This window comes from Protopterus annectens, chromosome 7.part0, assembly GCF_019279795.1.
Source record: "Protopterus annectens isolate FY-2018-M chromosome 7.part0, PAN1.0, whole genome shotgun sequence".
NCBI lineage: Eukaryota > Metazoa > Chordata > Ceratodontiformes > Protopteridae > Protopterus > Protopterus annectens.
In genome coordinates, this window is record NC_056739.1 from 608,148,835 (window position 1) to 608,169,190 (window position 20,356).

The 20,356-nt window shown below is 37.7% G+C and overlaps 1 protein-coding gene across 1 annotated transcript in view; it reads left to right on the forward strand.

Annotated features, from left to right (window-relative positions):
- The window catches only part of LOC122806067 (GRIP and coiled-coil domain-containing protein 2-like), a 1,105,805-nt gene that overhangs the window by 710,311 nt on the left and 375,138 nt on the right, over positions 1-20,356 (forward strand). Inside the window, exon 15 of the mRNA XM_044076306.1 lies at positions 13,244-13,317. Coding sequence (XP_043932241.1) covers positions 13,244-13,317 — 74 coding nt within the window. The remainder of the gene's footprint in view (positions 1-13,243; positions 13,318-20,356) is intronic.

The window sequence follows — 20,356 nt, forward strand, 5'->3', positions numbered from 1 at the left end:
TTTATAGTTTATTTTGCCTGGAAAATATACATTAATAAATAACCTACTCCATTAATAAACAGACCCAGCCTGTGTGCAGCATTAACTTATTTACTTTCTTAAAAAAAAAAAAAAAGAGAGAGAGAGAGAGAGAGAGAGAGAGACCTAGCTTACTACTACAGAAAGTGCAGGACAGGTCCAACTTTGCATCATCAAAGTGACAAGTGTAATGAAGTGAAGACAAGAAGTATTTCCCTTGTAAGTGTGTGGAAGTGGAAAGCCAAACAAGGAAATGAAACAACAGTATATCAAGTAAATTGGATTTGCTGAGCAGGAGACCATCCTGTCATCTTCTCTTTCATGAAAAGGATGGGTTCTTGTCAGGTAGGAGCACTTCCACAGCCACATGGACACTTACAGATTACTTTCTCACATCAGTCGACAATGGGGTGCTAACTGCATCTATTTTCATAGATCTTCACCCTAGTTAACCACTCCTCCCTTTTACTCCACCTGACTGAATTAGGGATCAGGCCCAATGCCAATCCCCAGTGCCAGAGCTACCTAACATACAGACAGACATTTCACAGTTAACTATAACTTTTGTAACTCCCCCACCTCCCCTCTACTCAAAGGAGTTCCTCAAGACTTTATTCTCACCCCTGCTATTCTGTGTATATTAACAACTTCCACTGGATCTTCTTCACCTTCCTCTTCTTTTGAATGCTGATAGCATGGTCGTCTACCACTGTAACTATTCATTAGCTAGATTACAGCATGAACAGTATTCTGATTTTCTCCCCTTCACTGAATAGATCAACAAGAAAAATCTCATTCTTACATCAAAAAACAAAATAATGTTTGGCAGTCATCAAAAGCTTAGCAGATCACTTAGTACTATTGTGATGACCCACCACTGGACCAGTAATCAAGGAGCCTCAATCCTCACCACTAGCAACAGTGGGGGACGTATACTGAGAGGATGACAGGTACACACACACACAGTATTTCCAGATGCATCTGTCTGCATCAAGTGCAGTTATCCCTTAAGAGCACACAGAGACCACAGTCAGTCTGGGGCTGGTTTCTCCCTCTTTCTCCAGATCCCCAGTAAGACTCCCCACTGGCACAGCTATAGAGTTGAGATCTCAGCTGAATGGCCAAGCCAAGACCTCCAGCACCCTCTCTGTCCAACCAGTGCTTCGTGTCCCTGTCCAAGTAGCTGACACAGACACTCTTTGATATTTGATTTACATACATGCGCACACACCTGGGAAAGGCTGGTACAGGTTTACTAGCTATGACCCCTTTTGCCCAGACTATAAGGTAGTTATCACTGCCACCAGTCAACTCCTTATCAGCTACTTGAAGGGCCTTTACAAAGGGTGTCCAATCTTACTGTGTAATATTAATATTAATGCAAATGATAGTTTGACCAAGAACAAGGCTATCAGAAGTGGCCCACACATTGTCACCAAATAAATATGCAAGTACTCTCAAATCTTAAATATCTCTAGATAGATCACCCACAATGAAAGGTTTAAATCTATTTAATAGTAAATAAGTAAAAGAACAAGAAAATACCCACTATATATTCACAGTGACATTAGAGTTCAAAATCAGAGAAAATATTTAAAACAGTATTGCAGGATAGTCTCAAATAAATAAAAAAAATATCTAAACTAAGTTTCACTATATTCCTGGCTATATCTAAAAGAATTACTATATCCTAGTTAACTTACTTAAAAGCAAGGCAGATGTGGTGAATGGATCTTATAGCTGATGTCAGGTCCAAGACAGAATACAGAATGCTGTGTCTCACTCATGTTTTGTCTTTCGGCTTTTCCCGGTTAGGGGTCGCCTCAGCAGAACTCCGGTCCGCTAATGATTGGTAGTTGATTTTTATGTGCCGAGTTACCAGCCCTGACACACAACCTTCAACGAAGGTACGTCCATTCACGCATGTCTCCACGCAGAAGACGTTCTAGCTGAGAATCGAACTGGACAGCGTCTTACTATGAGGCGGCAACACTACCGCAGCACCACCACCGCGGGTGCTGTGTCTCACTCATAGACTTCTCAAATTAATATCTCAAATATTACTGCTGAGATAGCTTGCAGAATGACATAATTTCTTGTCATCTGACTCTATCCCAGGTGAAACCTCCACTGCTGGAAACCAGCAGTGTTTAATATCTACCTGTGAAGATTCATAGATCTCAGATCTTTGGCAAATGCTGGAAGTCATAAAACAGTTACATTCCTCCACATTTCAAGCCTAGTAATTATTTCACCTTAAAGACTACAAAAATCTCCCTAGTATAGACATTGTGTCTCTTGCTGCCATAAAGTAATTTAATTTCAGCTATTTTTCTGAAATTAACCTCCTGTATTCCAGTTTCCACTGTTAAAATACATACATTTAAATGGTTACAATAGTGCATGTACAATTCTGTCCTATTCCAGTAGGGCATACTCTGGTTACATTTTAAGCACAAGCATTTTATAAAATATCTTTTCAACACACATCTCTGTACAAACCTAATTTTTTACACACATGACATACAGTTCCAATACATTTGCAACACAAGCATCCTACACAAATCATATTGATATTCACAAATGACACGCAATCATTTACAAAATTCCAGATAGCTGTGCTAGCAGTATCTCCCTTTGTCACAACTATAACAATCTATGATGACAAAAACTCTGCCTTGAAGCAAGCGTCCTCTGTTAGTCTGTGATTAGACCTCTCACTCAGTTTCATCATTCATCTTGAAAAACATGTAAAAACTGAGCTTCTTTCTATTCTGGGCACAAAACATTTCCCGATTTCTGTCATACTCAACCAGAGCTGCAATAAAGAAACCCCACTTCCTCAACTTGAATTCTGCTTCCCTCTCATCTCAGCATCTTCCAAAAACTCCACTACCTTTAACATTACCATTAACATATTATTAACGTTAGGAAACAAAATTTGTAGATTTATCACTCATTCCCCAAGAAATTATCTCCATGCTGTAATGCTAGGAAAAAAATGGCTCCCAGATAAGCAAAGAATATACTTGATACTAGGCTCACATCTCTTCAGGCTCCTACATGAACAAAGTCTCTCTCTTTTAACCTCAAAACTAATAACACAACCCCCAACGTACAATATCAGAAACTTGAATCAGACTAGTCCTTTAATAAAAATCCTACATTATAGTGTCATGCCTAGGACCGTGCATTCTCAATTCTTGGTCCCAAACTAAAGGAGTCCTTTCCCACCTGATCTTAAAAACACTTTATCTTATCCCAAGTTCCATGGTCACTAAAATTTCATCTACTTAATCAAACCTAATGTTCCTATAGCCCAACAGGCCACATAACCTAAATCAACTAATATCTCTTATTTTCCCTAACTGCATTGCTTCAATTCTTCCACCCCCAAGCTTCTATACACCAAGATTATATTATATATAGATATAGATATATTGCTCTATTTTCCTAAAGGTAAAGAAAACTTTATAGTAAAACATATATTGATAGCAGTACAACTTTGTCCTCTCACTTCACTGGTTTATGTACTTTAGTGTTGTTAGCATAACATTTTTTTTGTATTTTACTCAGTCACTTCATATTTTTGTTATCTTATGTACTCTGTAGGAGTGGACATATTATCGATCCTGAACTTAGTCTGAAATTGGTCAGAATTGATTAGTTCTCTACCCCATTTAACAAAGTCAATAAATAAATAGTATACTGAATGTATTTTAAATGCTAATAACCCAGTTATGGAAAGTTGTACCAAAGTAGGACTTTTTCACTTTTTTTGGGTTTGTCACACATCCTCAGATTCTGTGCGCTGTTTAGTACAATTCACAGTGAACAGTACTCCATCAGAAACCACAAGGTATTCTTTCACGTCATTGAATTTTAGCAGAAAATGGAAGCTATGTTTTCAGAAACTTTATTCCTCACTGTAATTAGATTGCCAAGACATCTAAAAAGTTTCATTGTTAAATTCCCAGATGTCACTGGAAATGAGGCCATAAAGGTATTTAAGTAATATGCTTTTCTTGAAGAGGTGAAAGATAAAATAACAGCAATCTGAGAGAAGCTCAGAAGTTATTTTGAGCTCAGAAAGCACTTGCCATTTATTTATTTGACTTTACAAGGGCATAGGGTCATACCGAGGCTGTAGATGCTAAAGTTAGAAGCAGAAGAACAGTGCCAAGGGCTATGAATTTGGGGAGTTACGTGATTATTTAGTAAGAATCAGTCTAGTATGTGGTATAACAAAAGGTGAGGTGGCAGGATTTTAAGAGAAACAAATGTAACCTTATCAAATGCTATGTTTGTGTACAGAGCAAGTGAAATTACCAGAAAACAGTTAACTTTATTAACTGACTAAATGAATGGGTATAAAAGATAAGGGTGAATTTAAAAAAGCTAAAATAAGGAGAGAATGTGTTTCAAAAGTAATGTATATGAAAAAGTTAAATGGCAAGTAGTGTAAAAGCAATGAAGACAAGAGAAAAGCTTGTGCAGTTGAAATTCAAGCCCCATGCACTTGCTATAATTATATGCATTAGAGAAAGTATTGTGCCTAACAAAGAACCTGCTGCACCCCACAGGTCATAGGCTTCTCCTAATATAGGATCACAGACAGATTATAATAGGGGATATTTGGGCAGTTGCTCTGGGCCCACAGCTCTAAGAGGGCCTACATCCAGACACTCAGTATCTACAGTGAACAGTAACTTAAAAAGTTTTATGTTCAGCTCTAGTAACTCGTTTTAGTTAACTTATGTATTGAACATAAACGGTAACAAAATAAATATGTTTTTATTAAAACCAAAAATAAAATATTATTGACACTTCAAGGATTTACCTTTGCATCCTCACCATGCATTCCATTTTGGCATCTGCAATACAGACGAGCAATATTGATCAAGTAGCGGACACTATTTTTTAATGTAAAGAAATGTTTTACGTTATAAAAATAATTAAATAAAATGACACTTTATGATCCTACTCAAAGCAGCTACAGTATTTAACACTTCACCTTCTCATGATGTACTGGGACAACAAGAAACATGATGCATATGAATATTAAATGATGAAGTATATGGCAATGTTGCACTAATGGTTTAAAAGACCAGAAGTAAGCTTTAGTAGTATGAAGTAAGTTTTCTTTTTAAATCCTGTCCGGCAATTAGATATGGGTAGTCAGGTTGTAGTACATTGCTGTGGCTGGTCAGCAAATATGTGCTTGTGTGAAACAGAGATGAAGTGCATGATGGCTCAGCTCCGTGTTATTTTATCTTAATTTATAGGTTCATAGGTAGGTACTAGGCTATCGGCCCAAGGGCCTACGTAAGCCTAGCCAACAAGGTTCCCTGGCTTACACCACCCAAGAAAGTTATTTTCCTGTGCCACTGTTGAGCAGAGACACATAAGTGATCCCCGGGGTGTATTTCTTATTTCCCATCCACTCATCAAGATTTTTCTTGACGAGTGCTAATGAAGAACTTTGCTTGACATAGATGGGTAGCCTGTTCCAGAGTACGGGAAGTCTCTGGGACAGGAATCTGTCCCTCCAGCATGTTCTGTTTATTGTGGTGACAAGGTTTAGGTCCCCAGAGCATGCAGCTTGGAGGGATTGGGATTTCTTTAGGTGTATCATGTCCAACAGCTGTGGGTTTGACATAGCTTTATAAGTTAGGTAGAGATCACCTCGGAGTAGGCGATATGCTATGGAGTAAAGCTGGAGTTTTTTGAGGCGGTCAGTGTAGGGCATTTGTTTGAAGCCAGTAATCTTCTTTGTGAGGTACTTCTGTGGCCTTTCCAGCTGCTGCATATGTCTTGTGAGGTACATTCCAAAAGGGGCGTTGTACTCTATAACGGGTCTAATGAGTGTCAAGTAGACGGGAACAATGACCTCTTTTTTTCCTGGATGAGAACCCTTTTATGATGAGGTGTGCCACGTAGAAGGACTTCCTAACTACTGTGGCGATGTGACTATCAAAGGAGAGACTGCTGTCCACCTGGGTCCCAAGGTCTTTTAATCACACATTCGGTGTTAAGTAGATTGCTGCCTATGTGGTAGTTCATGGGTACAGAGTTTTTACCAAAGGGGATGACACTGCACTTTTTGGCATTGAGCTTGAGCCATGGCTCTTGACACAGTAGGCATCTGTCTCAGCGAGGCCCTTCTGTAGGATGTCCACATCATTTGGGGACTTGACTATGGCTCCTAGTTTGCAGTCATCTGTGAACTTTGTTAGCCAGAGGCCTTCTGTGTTAGCCTGTACTTCAGAGAAGTAGATATCAAACAGGAGAGGTCCCAGGACGGAACCCTGTGGTACTCCACTTGTCACTGCTTTGAGGTCAGATTTGGAGTCTGCAACTTTTACAGTGTGGGCTCTGTCAGTGAGCCAGTTGGCAACCCATCTTGTGACGTAGGGATTTATACCTAGTTTAGTGAGTTTAGCTATAATTCCAGAATGGGGGATGGTGTCGAAAGCCTTGGCGCAGTCAAGATAGGCTGTGTGAACCACCTTACCCTCATCTACGGCTTTGGTGACTGCCTCAAAGAAGTCTATCAGGTTAATGAGTCATGATCCACCTTTCACAAACCCGAACTGGGTGGGATCCGGAGTTTGGAGGTTACCAATGTTTTTGTTTGAGTTCCATGATGATACGTTCCATGGCCTTACAGACCAGGCTCGTCAGGCTAATTGGTCGATAGTTCCCGGGATCAGAGGTGGCTCCCCCTTTGTTGCGTGGGATAACTGTTGCTGTGCATCATTCAGTGGGCACAAAGCCTGATGCGAGGCTATTATTGAACATGATGCTTAAGTGGGGGCCAGTTCATTCTGAAGTTCATGTAAAACGCAGCCTGGGATGTTGTCTGGTCCCATGGATGCTGTGTTTTTGGCTTTAGAAAGTGCAGCTTTTACCTGTGTAGTTGTGATTACAGGGACTCTGCATTCTTCCTGTATAGATATGGGCCCTTTAGGGGGGTGGGGGGGGGGTAAAGTTAGCACTGAACCTATCTGGCAGGATGTTGGCAATATCAGTTGGTTCTGTAATTTTCGTGCCGTTGTGCTATAACTCCGAGCAGATCTGGGTGTTGCCATTGAGATTCTTGACATAGCTATAGAATGCTTTGTGGTTGTCCTTAGAATTAGTGGCGATTTTGTTTTCGTAGCTAGCTTCGGAGGATCTTATAAGGGATCTCAGCTTCTTACTGAGGCTGACCAGGGAGCTCCTCCACTCTTGGGATTTTACTGCCTTTTGCAACAGTTTCTTCCTTCTGTTGTACAGTTTGTTTACGGCAGGGGACCACCAGATTGGCTTACCTTTTTTGGAGGATAGCGTCTTGGTTCTGCTTGGGATAACACGATCCATGCACTTGTGTAAGTGCTTATAGAGTGCATTTGTGTAGGATTCAGCAGTTGTAACTGTATTGTCCATCTGCATGGGTGTCATGAAGGTCAACACTTTTGTCTTAAGAAGCATGAAGTTGGCTTTGGAGAAATTTTTTACCGTGGTTTCCTTAATGGGGTGTGGGGGCGGGATGTGGATATCAAGGGTGATTAGCTTATGGTTGGATCGGACCAACGAGGAATTGACTTCGTGTGGAACACCGGTCACTCATGTTGGTAATGACTAGGTCCAGGATATTGTTGCCCCTGGTGGGGATGTGGATAAGTTGATCCAGGGCACTGGAATTTATGAATTCCAGAAAGCGTTGAGCTAAGGTGTTGGTACACGAGTAGTTTTCCCAGTTAATGGTGGGGTAGTTGAAGTCGCCCATTATTAGGGTGTTTGGTTGAACCCTAATATTTTCCAGTACATCAAGAAAAGAGGAGTGGGAATCCTGGGGCATGGTGGGGGATCTGTAGCAAGCTACAATTTGGATTGCAGTTTTGCCAAGAGTTAGTTGCACTTGGATAACCTCAGATGCATTATGCTGAGCAACTAGCCTGGAGGTGTGGATATCCTTAATGAATATGGACACACCTCCGCCTTTGGTGTTTCGGTCCAGGTTACATGGCCAAAAAGTGTGGTATGAGTTATAGCCTGGTAGTGCAGGGGTGCTCGCTGGAGCCTTGAACCAGGTTTCAGTCACTGCACAGATATCGATGTTCTCCATTTTAAGGAGTGCCTCGAGTGATTGCATTTTGAGATTTCGACTTCTAGCATTGAGTAGCATTATCCTCAAGTTTTTGCTTGCCTGTTCCTGTTACGGTGGTGAATTTGTTATTTGAACCTTGCCTAAAAAAGGCACTATAGGGACAGCAAGAGCTTTAGTCAGTATCCGGAATCCCAGGAGCGACAGGTGCAGGCCATTTGTGGCAAAGCATCGTGGTCTGTCGACCATGTCACCCCAAGCAGACAGATACTGGATATCCTTAGAATGACACCAGAAGGTTAGCCAAATGTTGAAGTCAATCTTTTTGACCTTGTACTGCGGTATCATTCTGGGCGATGCTACTCAGGGCTAGGGTCATACCTGCTTGGGCTACAAGATCGGAGAGCTCTTCCATGTCTCTTTCCATGTAGTCCAGGGAGGTACATCTCAGGTCATTCACACCAACATGGACAATGACAGAGTCATATTTGTGCTTGTTGTGGAGTGATCTGAGTGAGTGGGTTATGTGGTGGATCTTGGCACCTGACAGGCAGCTTACAGTAACCTTCTCCTTGTTTAGCCTGGTGAGTGGGACATCAGTGTGCCTGACTATAGAGTCACCTATGACTAGTGTGTTAGGTACGTTGTTTTGCCTTATTGGCTGTGGTTGAGTGGCACACTGAGTCTGTGGGCTGTGTGTCATTTGGGTTGTGTTGGGGGATGGAGGTTGCTTGCGTTTCTGCTTTGGAGGTCTCTGTTGCTTCGACAGATTATTATTGAGAGCCTCCGCAAATGTTTTTGTGTTACTGTGTGTGGATTTTGGTGGTGTAGATTTAGTGAGACTATGTGATGAGTATGGTGTGGTGCAAATGTTTACCTTCTCCTCATGACTGTCAAGTTCAGTCTTGGTTGGAGAGAGCTTTACCTCCAGTTTGGTTAGATAAGTGCATCTCTCACAGGTTGTAGTGTTGGGTGGTAGGAGGAGAGGGTTGTCTTGTGTACATGAGGCAATTTCTACGGTGCCTCAAGATGCCCAGATTCTTCAGATAGACAGGAGAGAACACTGGGAGCTGCTACATTTGGTTTGCATCTGAGATGCACACAGACAACAAAGTGGCTATAATTGTTGGCCTGGATACGGGGATTGTATATGATTGAAAAACAACTATCTCCTGTCTTTCGTTATCTTAGGATGCCTTTGAAGAACTGTTGTGATTTGTGTGAAGTAAGCTGGAAGGGATACTGTATTGTAGCTACTGTTTATGCGAAACAAAGTTCAAATTTATTATGTGACCATTATTATTTACAACAATCTGAGGATGAAACTAACTTTTCCTTTTGTTTACACAGTTTAAGAAAGTCTGGCTTTGTGGGATTAGTGTGCATTTGTTTGAAATAAGTTGGAATACCCTGTTCTGGATACCCAAAGTTCATAAAGAGTGTGTTAACCCCTCTTTATGGATAATAGTTTTGGCTTGTTGTTCTAAGGTAAAAATCTTAGTTAAATTTATAGATTTTAAATTGAAAGTTCTTTTAACCGCAAAGAACATGTTCTTAATGATTCATGGCCTTTTTTTTTAAACAAATGAGTTGAATCAAATGAGATTGTAATGTGATGTTAGTTGCAGCAGATATCTAGAATTTATTTACAGTGATTCCCTCAGATGGATTTAAAAAATCAGTTTAGATGACTCTTGAATTGGGTAATATTGCTATAAAGTTGACTGAGCAGTTCATGTAATATGTTTTAGATCATAATTATTTTTGTATTTTGAAGTAGAATACTACCACAGTCACAGGAGTAGATATGGGTGCAGTCAATACCCTCATTTATGCAAACATAGTTTTAAGGCAGATGAAAAACAGTATGGACTTGATTCTACATTTAATAAATATACTAGAATATTTTATAGAAACCTAGATGATACTTTCTTGTGTTGTTAGGAGATAATACAACATTAAAGCAATTTTTTGAATATTTAGAGTCAACTGTATATTTTTTCAAGGTTTACCTATACCTATTCTTTTGAGTCACTAAATTATCTAGATGTCAGAGTTTGTAAGAATTTGACGACTTAAGACATTTTGTTTTAATATATATATATATATATATATATATATATATATATATATATATATATATATATAGGAAGTCAACTTTTTTCATATGTACATTTATACTAGTAAGCATAGAAATTGTCAAGAAAGGAATATTATAAATGTCAGATGATTAGATTGTCACACTTTATTTATTTATTTCTGTATTTATTTATTTATTTGACTTTTGTTTACCAGGATGGTCTGTCTGGGTCCGAAGAACCAGTTTTCAGTGGAGGCCCGGGTAGAAAAGCTCCAACAGTACAAACAACAGAATACATCATAAATTCTTGCAGTTACAGGAAAAGGGACAAAAATCAGTATTTAGAGATTATCAGAGGAAATCAAAAACATATGTGTAATACATATTATACCATCTGGATTTCGGTTATTGGTACAATCTGTTGAAGGAGCTTTCTGATATAGTAAGTAGTTATAATTGTTACACATTATATAAATATTGATAGAGAAAGCAGATCATATATACATATAGTGCATGCATATGAAGGATTATTAAGATAGGTATGGTTGTTGTATATTATTTTATGGGGAGGTCGTATTATAGCGATGCAGTGAGGGTATAGTTGTAGGAAATAGAGGGTGGTTTATTAGTTGAGGAATGTTAGGGGGCAGTTAGTTAATCTTAGATAGTGAAGATGAAATATTTAAAAAGGAATTAGACTATTTAGAATATATCAGATGACATTATCCAGCTGATTATTCAAAGGAGGTATATATATAAGACTAGTAGTGAGGGGTCATAAGCAAACAAATATTTTACTAGAACAATAGTTATTTCATATTTGCACAGTAAAGTGACAAGTATTTGTGTGAAATGGATTCACTAAGTACTGTAAAATATTCTTAATTTTGACAATACTAAAAAGCTTGGTAATTTACTTTTTTTTGTTTAGAAAAGGGACTTGAATATTAAAGCACTGTTAGAAAACAATTACTGTGAGAGAGTAATAAAGAGAGGAAGATGGCTAAGTGTGGAACATATAACTACTGTAAGTTCATTAATGAAAGTTATTTTGTAACAATAGTGGATTATACACAGATAACAGAATAGTACAATGCGTTTTTTAAATGCAAGTCAGCAGACTTATTTTATATGGCAAGCTGCCTGTCATATAATGCGTTTTACATATGTAAGAGCGAGAGGCAACTGTGCTGTACAATTTATTAATACTTTCATAATTTTAGAACTAAAAATTTTAATAGTGCATTTTTTAACATTCATTGATATGCACTAAATATTAATAAACCAGAGAGGGGAGTAAGTTGGGAAATACCAGGGGTACAAAGAATTCAGATGTCAATTATTACTGAATGCTACTGTATTCCTGGTATTAATAATTCCGAATCTATAGCATGTGTTTTAAAATTAAGAACAGCAAAATTATAACTTATAAATGTTATATGAAATTATTTATTTATATGTTGTTTTTTGTGGAGTTTATTAGTTTTACCTACATGGTTTTTATCTATATGTTTTTATATACTGAAATTGTAAAAGGCTGATTTCACTTTAAAGTATAATATTATTATTTATTTATGTGTTGTCATCTTGGTCACATGGCTAGAGGTTATAAATGTTCACATGGTTTGTATGTATATATATTTTTAAATAATATACTGCAGCTTGGTTACTGTGCAGAATTTTGCTTGTGTTTATTTTGGGTATAAGTACTGAGCATTGTCAAGGAAATAAAGAACAGGAAGTAGGATCTTTGGCTAAAAGGAATGAGAAAATTACATAGACATAAATGGAATCTGTGTTAATCATACATGCAGAAATAATGTTTAGGACGAGGACTTAAAAACAATTTAAATAATGGAGTGAATGATGATTGTTAAAAAAAGGAAATTGTGTGTACTGAAAGAAAAAAATGTTACTATGGGTTGTTTTCTTTTGCATTAATGTATGTGCATGTATGTCACTGTTTTAGTTGTGATTTAGATAAGTATTGTATAGTGAGTAGAACATCAAAAATACACTCCAAAATCAGTGAAAAGACAAGCAAGTTAAGTACTGCTCACTGGTCCCAGCTGTATTCATGCACTAGGATATAAAAGGTAGTTGTAGCCTATTACAGAAGAGTTGTTTCACTTTCCAAAAAAAAAAAAAAATTGAATGAAGTGCTTAGAGTGTAAAATTGTTTCAAATTCCTGACACTCTTCTGTGGGTGGTTACTCTCTGCATGGTAGCAGTAAGTGTGTTACAGGTTTTTAAAGCTGTGAAACATCTATAGCTTCAATTTTTTTTCTTTAATTTTTGCAGTACATGGGAGCAGATAAAGTTCTGTATGCTACAAAGAATCCTGATCAGGTTTGATCATAACCCGGATTGTTATGTGTTTTGGACACGTATGTCTTGATTTATCATTTGTGCTTTTATTTCGGGGTGGATTTCTTGACATCCACGTCTCCAACACATAACAAGACAGTTGTGATTGGAAGCCTCATCATAATTCTCTATACTTGTAGTAAGTTTTTCATGGCAATGAAAATAAAGGGCAGGTTCTACACAAATGCTGAAGTACCGCTGATGATTGTCCAAGGGCAGTAGACTAAGCCAGAGGACATGGGATGAGAGGAATTGCAATGGGACATGAAGAAGTACATGGTGGAATCAAAAACTATATTTCTGGTGCAGAGATATCTACATTTCTTAAACAGGTTTCAAACTGTAGAGCTGTTATAGCCACAGTGAGGTGAGTAACACAAGATATTTCTTCTTTCTGCTGTAAATTTAGGGAATTATGATGACATTGTATAAATAAAATTGAGGTAGATGATGGTAAGAGGTAATGATCTGCCAGGTTTTTAATTGCATATCTGGCGTTATTGTACTAATTCACAGGGAGAGATCCCAAATATTTTGACTCTGAGAAATGTAAGTGAAACTTATAATTATTGTTATGAGCACACAACCTAATAATATTGAACATATAGTGACTGACCTTAGATCTAGATTTCCATTAACACATAACATTCTACTTATAACCAAGTCTGTCTTTCTTCTTGTTCCTGTAGCCTCAGCATGAAGAGTACCTTGAAAAGTTTTCCAGTGAGCGGAACATATGTCACGGAGAGCTGCAACAAAATCAGTAAGCTTGTTTTTATCTTTACTCACACAAATCCTTAAATAAAGTGTTCATTTAGTTCATTTCAGTTCTGTGACTATAATTTTTGATGTTTTGCTTTAATAAAAAGCAAACAGTAAAGAATTTGAGGTGGTGGAACATTTTAAGTGCCTGACATTCCACGTTGATTAATAGTTACCTCTGTCTGCTCACTTTAAGGAAAGAAGGACTAAGACCCACAAAAAGTAGGTGTTGTATATGGGGCCAAGCCATTCCAATTCTTGTACTCACAACAATCAGAAATTCTACTTTACACTACCTTGATTTTACAAAGCTTTAACATATTTGATAGATAGCTGCCATTTTTGTGTGTGTGTGTGTTTGGGGGGGTTGATAGCTTATCACAGCACTTCCACTCCATGGCATAACTAACCTGGCATTTTTATGCCTCATAAAGTGGTGTAACAACACTGCACTTCATTCATCTAGAGCCTTGCATGCATAATTAAACAATAATCCACCACTGGTGTGGGTGTATCAGGGATTTACCCACAGTTGGTGTGTCTTGATCATGAGGGTGAAGTCTGAATGATCAATGAAAGCCAACCGTGGCTAAACCCTGATATACCCACACCCAGGAGTAGATTATTACTATTATAAAATGGCATTATTTAAGAAATAGATTACCTTTCTTAAATAATGGCTGTGTATAATGTCACTGTAGTGTTCCTTCACGTCTTCCTTTTTTACTAATGTACTGCGCATGCATATGGCACTTACATTCCCACACTTGCACAGGACATCAGTACAGTGCAGGAGAAGAAACTGTCTGTTGCTGTTTTCTGTATTTTTTTAACTGCCTTGATTTTCTGAGTGACAGTGCAGAAATACAAGGAAAATCAGGTACATTTCTGATTGTTTCGTTTTGCAGAACATACCTGATTTTTCTTGTATTTTGCTCTGTTCCTTAGCGTGTACCAATAGAAAGTCTGGCTGCTCAATGGTTTTTCAGTGGCTGGACTTTTTTCTGTTGGTATATGTTTGATTTACAATGGGCATGCTGGTTGGCCTGTCCAATCAGCGTGCTTGTTTTTGAATAGTAATGAGCAGTCATTGCATAATTACGATTAACCAACAGATACAATCTTGCAAAGTTTCTCCATGTCTCTTATTGTCATTTCATGCTGGCATATCAGATCAAAAACTCATTTGGGGATAAAACAGTGAGACAGATTTTCCTTGTCTGTTGAATGGTCTTCCATCTGATGTTCAAATCTGCAAATTCCCCAGTATTTCTGGAACCAAACTATGCTCTCCAAAAGCACATCTCCTCTTATCTTGAAGTTATAAATAAATGTAGGCTGTCTGTTATTGAGTAGATACCCATATAAGCTCTCTAAAATCAGTGGAGTGGTTGGTTCTCACTGGGACCAACCAGTAAAAATAAAAGGAAGAGGAAAAGCCTTCTTGTTGTCAGTGATGCACTGTTGTATTCTTGTAGGTAGTGTGCAGGCAGGCAGCTAACCAGAGTAGACTGTGCACATTCACAAAATCAAGAAACATTGTATCTGATGAAGTCTGACAGACAAAAGCACTCATTACTTTGAATAAACGGGACAGCTTAAAGGTTGAAGAAGGACTGCTTTGTGTTTTTATTTCTTTATTTTGTGTGCATTCTACTCTGATTAGCTGTCTGCCTGCAGAATACTTGTAGGAATACAAGAGAGGATTGGTTTAAATAAAAAGGTGTTACCTTCTGTCTTTGCTTATCTTGAAGTTATGTCAAAAGTTGTATAGTCTTCCTTCTGTCTCCTTCTCCTTAACACAAACTCTAACTACTATTCTACCTATTTTGTATTGGTGGTTCATTGTAGGAATCGTGTCTGCTATGCAGGAGACCCAGGTTCAGTTCTCAGCCTATGGCTGAAAATGGTCTTCGGACTAGCCCACCTACCTGATTAACAAATGGTAAACAAATAAATACTTATGCTGTTCCAGGGTTACAACTATCTTGCAAATTCTGTAGCATCTCCTTCTCCTAGCCTTTTGCTTTACACTTCTGAGCGTGTCATATTTGCCTTTTACATCACACACGTTCTTAGTCCTCTTCCAGCACCCAGTCTTGCTTCTAAACATTCTTCCCTTGGACATTCCTTCCTTAAATCTCAGACTGAATGACAAATTTTCTCCATGTACCACCCCCCCCCCCCCCGGTATACTAATGTACAGACTGGCGCCTGATTCCCTAGACCAAATACTCTTGTCTTTTGTGCAGTTACCCTAATACTCAGTTTTAACATCCTGACCTTCCTCATACTCCTTATAGTCAGTCAGCAGGAATCATGTGGTGTAGCCAAGTCCCACACAGCTGAAATCAGCACAAGTGAAGCCAACTTGCCTAATGCCTTAGGAGCTTACCCTGTTGTGGCCATATTCTTCCAAGGGTTTGGGATGCCAAAGGTTTACATTACCAGCACATCTGCATGATTCCTGGAGCCACTGTATACCCACTCTGCTCAGGCCAACCCACAATTGTAAGGAAACCACCCACACCTTGTGCAGGTACTGGAGCAGCCAGCCTGGGGAGCATCGCTTGTGTGCAGTCCTGTTCAGTGGACCTCAGTGCTGAATGTATCTTCTTTCCAGCGGATGTTTAGCTAAAACTATGATTTGTGGTAGTGGATGCCCTCATCAATGTGCCAGGAATGTCCCTGTCATTGCGCTTGTTGTTGATACATATATGCACAATATTTAGATGGATTGAGGCATCACCCCTTTGTAGTGCCACCCCCACCCCCCCGTCCCCCTTAGCATCATGTACACACAGGACACTGATTTCTATGGTGGCACATGCTGCCATGCATTCTGTGCTGCAGCACCTTTGTGGCCCACTGTGATGTCACCTTGCTGCCGTCATGTTTATGGCGTTTTTTGGTGCATTTATAGTTCATTTGCAGCAATGTGTGTGGTGTAAAAACACATGTCACATTTAGTGTGCTGGGTATGGTTGTACTGGCTACAACAAATGGACAGGTAGACACATATCAGACTTCCCAGTCAGTATGAACTAATTTTGTTAATTTAAGTGACCTGCTTGGTCTTTCATGGCAAACTCAAGAATATTACAAATTAATGATTTTATTTCTGCATTTATTTATTGTACTTATTGACTGGGGAAAGTCCAACTGGGTGCAAGACCCCTTTTCAGTGGGGGCCTGGGGAGAAAAGCTCCATAAAAATGTATAGAAGAATAAGAAACAGTATATCCACAGATGAATACACAACAGGTAATATTAAACAAACTATTGCATCAAGTATTGCATGGTACGTGAAAGGTGCATTGTTATATCATTAGATGAATCCTCTCAAGTGAAAGTTCAAAGAAAAACTACTGCCTAACAACAGAAAAGTAATTTTAGAGAAAGATGAAAGAAAGAAAGAACTAGAAGAGTGGAGTTGAAGTGTTGTTAAGCCAGGGTGCTGACATTTTTGTAACTCAAAAATGATTTTCAAGGTAAAACTAATTGAAGCAAGTGTCTGAATCTATTCTGTGCTGTCATAAAATAAAAAATGAAGAAAGTCAGATTCCCGCACAATATATATTTAGCGCTTTCGTCCACAAGTTTCACGGACTTCATTAGAATGAGCAATAAAACACACACTGCCACTTTTATAGTCACATTAATTCATAGTACCAGCCCTTAATTAATGCTCCCATGACAACAGCGAAGGTTCTTATTGTCTTCCCAATATAGAATCCTTCACATTTCTGACACTTCGCTGTGTAAACAACTCCCATATAAATATGATTGTGATAGTAAGGGAGTTGTTTACACAGCGAAATGTCAGGAATGTGAAGGAGTCTATATTGGGAAGACAATAAGAACGTTCAGGGAAAGAATCTATCAACATCAATATAGTATCGGTAAAGGAGATGAAAAAAAATGCTTTATTTAAGCATATTAAAAATAATCCGACCCATCATTTTAAATATATTATTACGGATCATGTAGACTTGGGACCTAGAGGTGGACCTTCAGATTTATTTTTGGATTTTATGGAAATGAAGTGGCAGCTTAAGTGCCAAGCTATGGTGTTCCCTGGGCTAAATGACATAATTTCAATTAGTAGCGTACTGAAGCTGAAAGCTACGTTTATGTTGTAAATATAATACTATATTTTCACAATCATTTAATGGGGGTTAATGTCTTTTGGAGGTATAAACAATGTTGTCACACACATTTATTGTCTGGTGCAAAATTAGTTTTTTAAGTAAAGTTTTTAATGTTGTTTTAGCTAGGGTAGTTCTGTAATTAAATGGTCACATGGGGCTAAGTGGGGGGGGTGCTATATAAAATCATTGATATAGTTATGCTTAGTATTCTGAAGAAGTCTTGAACAGTTGGACGAAAGCGCTTAATCTGTTTCAATGAAGTGAGTTCTCCACTTCAGGATTTTGTATTTTTTTGTTTTGTTGAGTTTGGACTTGTTTGTGTTTTTTATAATTCAGGATAAATTCTTTGAACTCCTTCACCCGTGCTTTACAGATAGAAATCAGATCATCAATATAATGTTAATAAGCTACCACCAGAATCTAATAGAACTGATTTCTATAAACAAAACAACTGTCACCGTACTCCATTTAAACAGAAGCATATGTTTGGGCAAAAGTTACCCTTCTAGCAGAATCAACAGAGTTCTAACAATAAAATACAATACAATTTGTATATGGCCACTTGCCCATAAACTTACAAACTACCTTCAGTCAACAAATATGCTGAATGTTAGTGCATAATGATTTAACATCTGCCACTACCCAATAATTAGTGTCTTGCCAAATTAGATCTTTCACAGAATCAAAAAATTCTCCTGTGTTCTTAAAATGCAAGGGAATTTTACTTAACAGTACCTTCAAATGATAATCCAAAAACTTTTCAGCATGCTGCATGTCAGAATCAGTAGTAGAAATGATAGTCCTACCTGGGGGATCCAAATGATTTTTATGTATCTTAGGAATAGCATAAATTACTAAATGTTTGGTCTTTTTAACATAGAACCTCTTTACATCTTTTTGTTCCAAGAAACCTAAACAATGTTTTGTCTCCAAAATATCCATCTGAGCATTATAACCTTTGGGGAACGTCATTTAATGTCACATGTTCCTTATTGCTTGACAAATTTTCACGCATCCTAACATACTGGTCTGTCTCAAAAGTAATGCAGTTTCTCCATGTATCAGCTTTAACTAGACATTTATTTTAATATATGAAGTGCTAACCATTCAATTTTAAAATTTGTAAGTTTTGGTACGTTTTATGAATGTTTAAAATTCAAACCCAAGCTTTTTAATCAAAATTTGTTTAAATAATTTAACAGAAGTAGAGATTTTGGGAGGCATAAAACTACTACTAACACTCAAATCAATCAGAGGTAAACACCTGTAAACCAGTAACAATCCCATTGGTTTTATTGCTCATTTCATCACAAGCAACATTTTCACTTACACCAAATACTGAAATTTTAATAAATTATCTTCATTCACATATTCAGTACATTCCTCACATTCTAAAATATTTTGCATGCTTTGTTTCTCTTTAAAGGTATGAATTTTGTGCCTATCCAGGCCTCGGACAATGTTGAATTGTTATGTGATATTTGTAAGTTTCGTCGGAAGTTACATCTAAAATTGTTTTTAAATAGTACAGAATATGCAGCATCTGAAAATCTTAGTTTGGAATAATTTAGTGTTCTTAAGTCGTTCTGGTATTTTCCATGAGCACTTGCACCAGCAGTTCCCGTTTGGGACACCAGCAATTTGCTCTCTCGGTTTGTTGTTAGAAGAATTGCTCACATTTTTCTGTCTGATGTCTTCAGAATATACGCTTCTATTACTTCTCTTAATTATAATTTCTGTGAAGAACACCATACTTACCTGCTTTCTCTTGTTGAACACCAGCTTGTCTTCCTGCCCTGAACACTAATCACATGCTTGGGGTTGGTGTAATGGTTAAGGTGTTTGACTCACAAACACAAGGTGCAGTGTCTGATTCTCACATTTGGGAGGGAAATTGATTAGCCTTAGAATGGCCCATTAAGGCAGCTAGCCTAGTAATTAGCGACGAACACTCATCACTGTGCCATTGGAACAGCATATCTTTCTTGTATTCTTGCCTGTCTCTCATCAATTTCTTTTTCTTACATTGTAACACTTCCTTCTCCAATTTCTCCATTTTAGCATGCAAATTATCCATTTATCTTTATAAAATTCAGCATGTACAGATTCAGTTATATTGTCCTGTAGTTCAGTGATTTGCTTTTTCATTTTATTCTGATTCCTTTTTTTCTTTATATTAACACTTTCAACCATCCAATGGTACAGTGTAATGAGAGCTCCTTCCACTCATCAAAATGATCAGTTTTCTCCTCTGAAAAATCAGATGTCACTAAACAGGCAATGTGTAAACCTCTTGGAGTGATGTTTATAGTAATAATAATAATAATAACAACAATAACACATTTCTCCAGGACTTGTATATCACAATATGTGTCCCTGCTTCCTAAGTGAAGATCTTCCAATTTTTCAGATTTAAAGGTCACATAATCTGCTTGTTCTGAGAACAACTAAGGATTACTTGCAGCCAGCTTTTGTTGTCTTTCTTGTAAAGCGTCAGAAAAAGTTTAATGTTCCTACATTACTGGAATTAACAAGTCCCCCTAGATGTCAGCACTCGTTTCTGAAATCATGGTGTGTGTGTGTGTGTGTGTGTGTGTGTGTGTATGTATATATATATATATATATATATATATATATATATATATATATATATGTATATATGTATATATGTATGTATAAAAAAAAAAAACATTACCTCACTAAAAACACAAGAATAGCTATTGCCCAAACTCATTTAACCTCAACTCTTCTTTATGCATCGCCTAACCTTATTAACCTCAGGAAAACTGAACTGGCAAAACTAGAGTCCTGTTACAATAAAATAGCTAGGTATGCAGCACACACTACTTTCAGATCTCATCACTGCTCTTGTCTAAGGAAAACAAACTG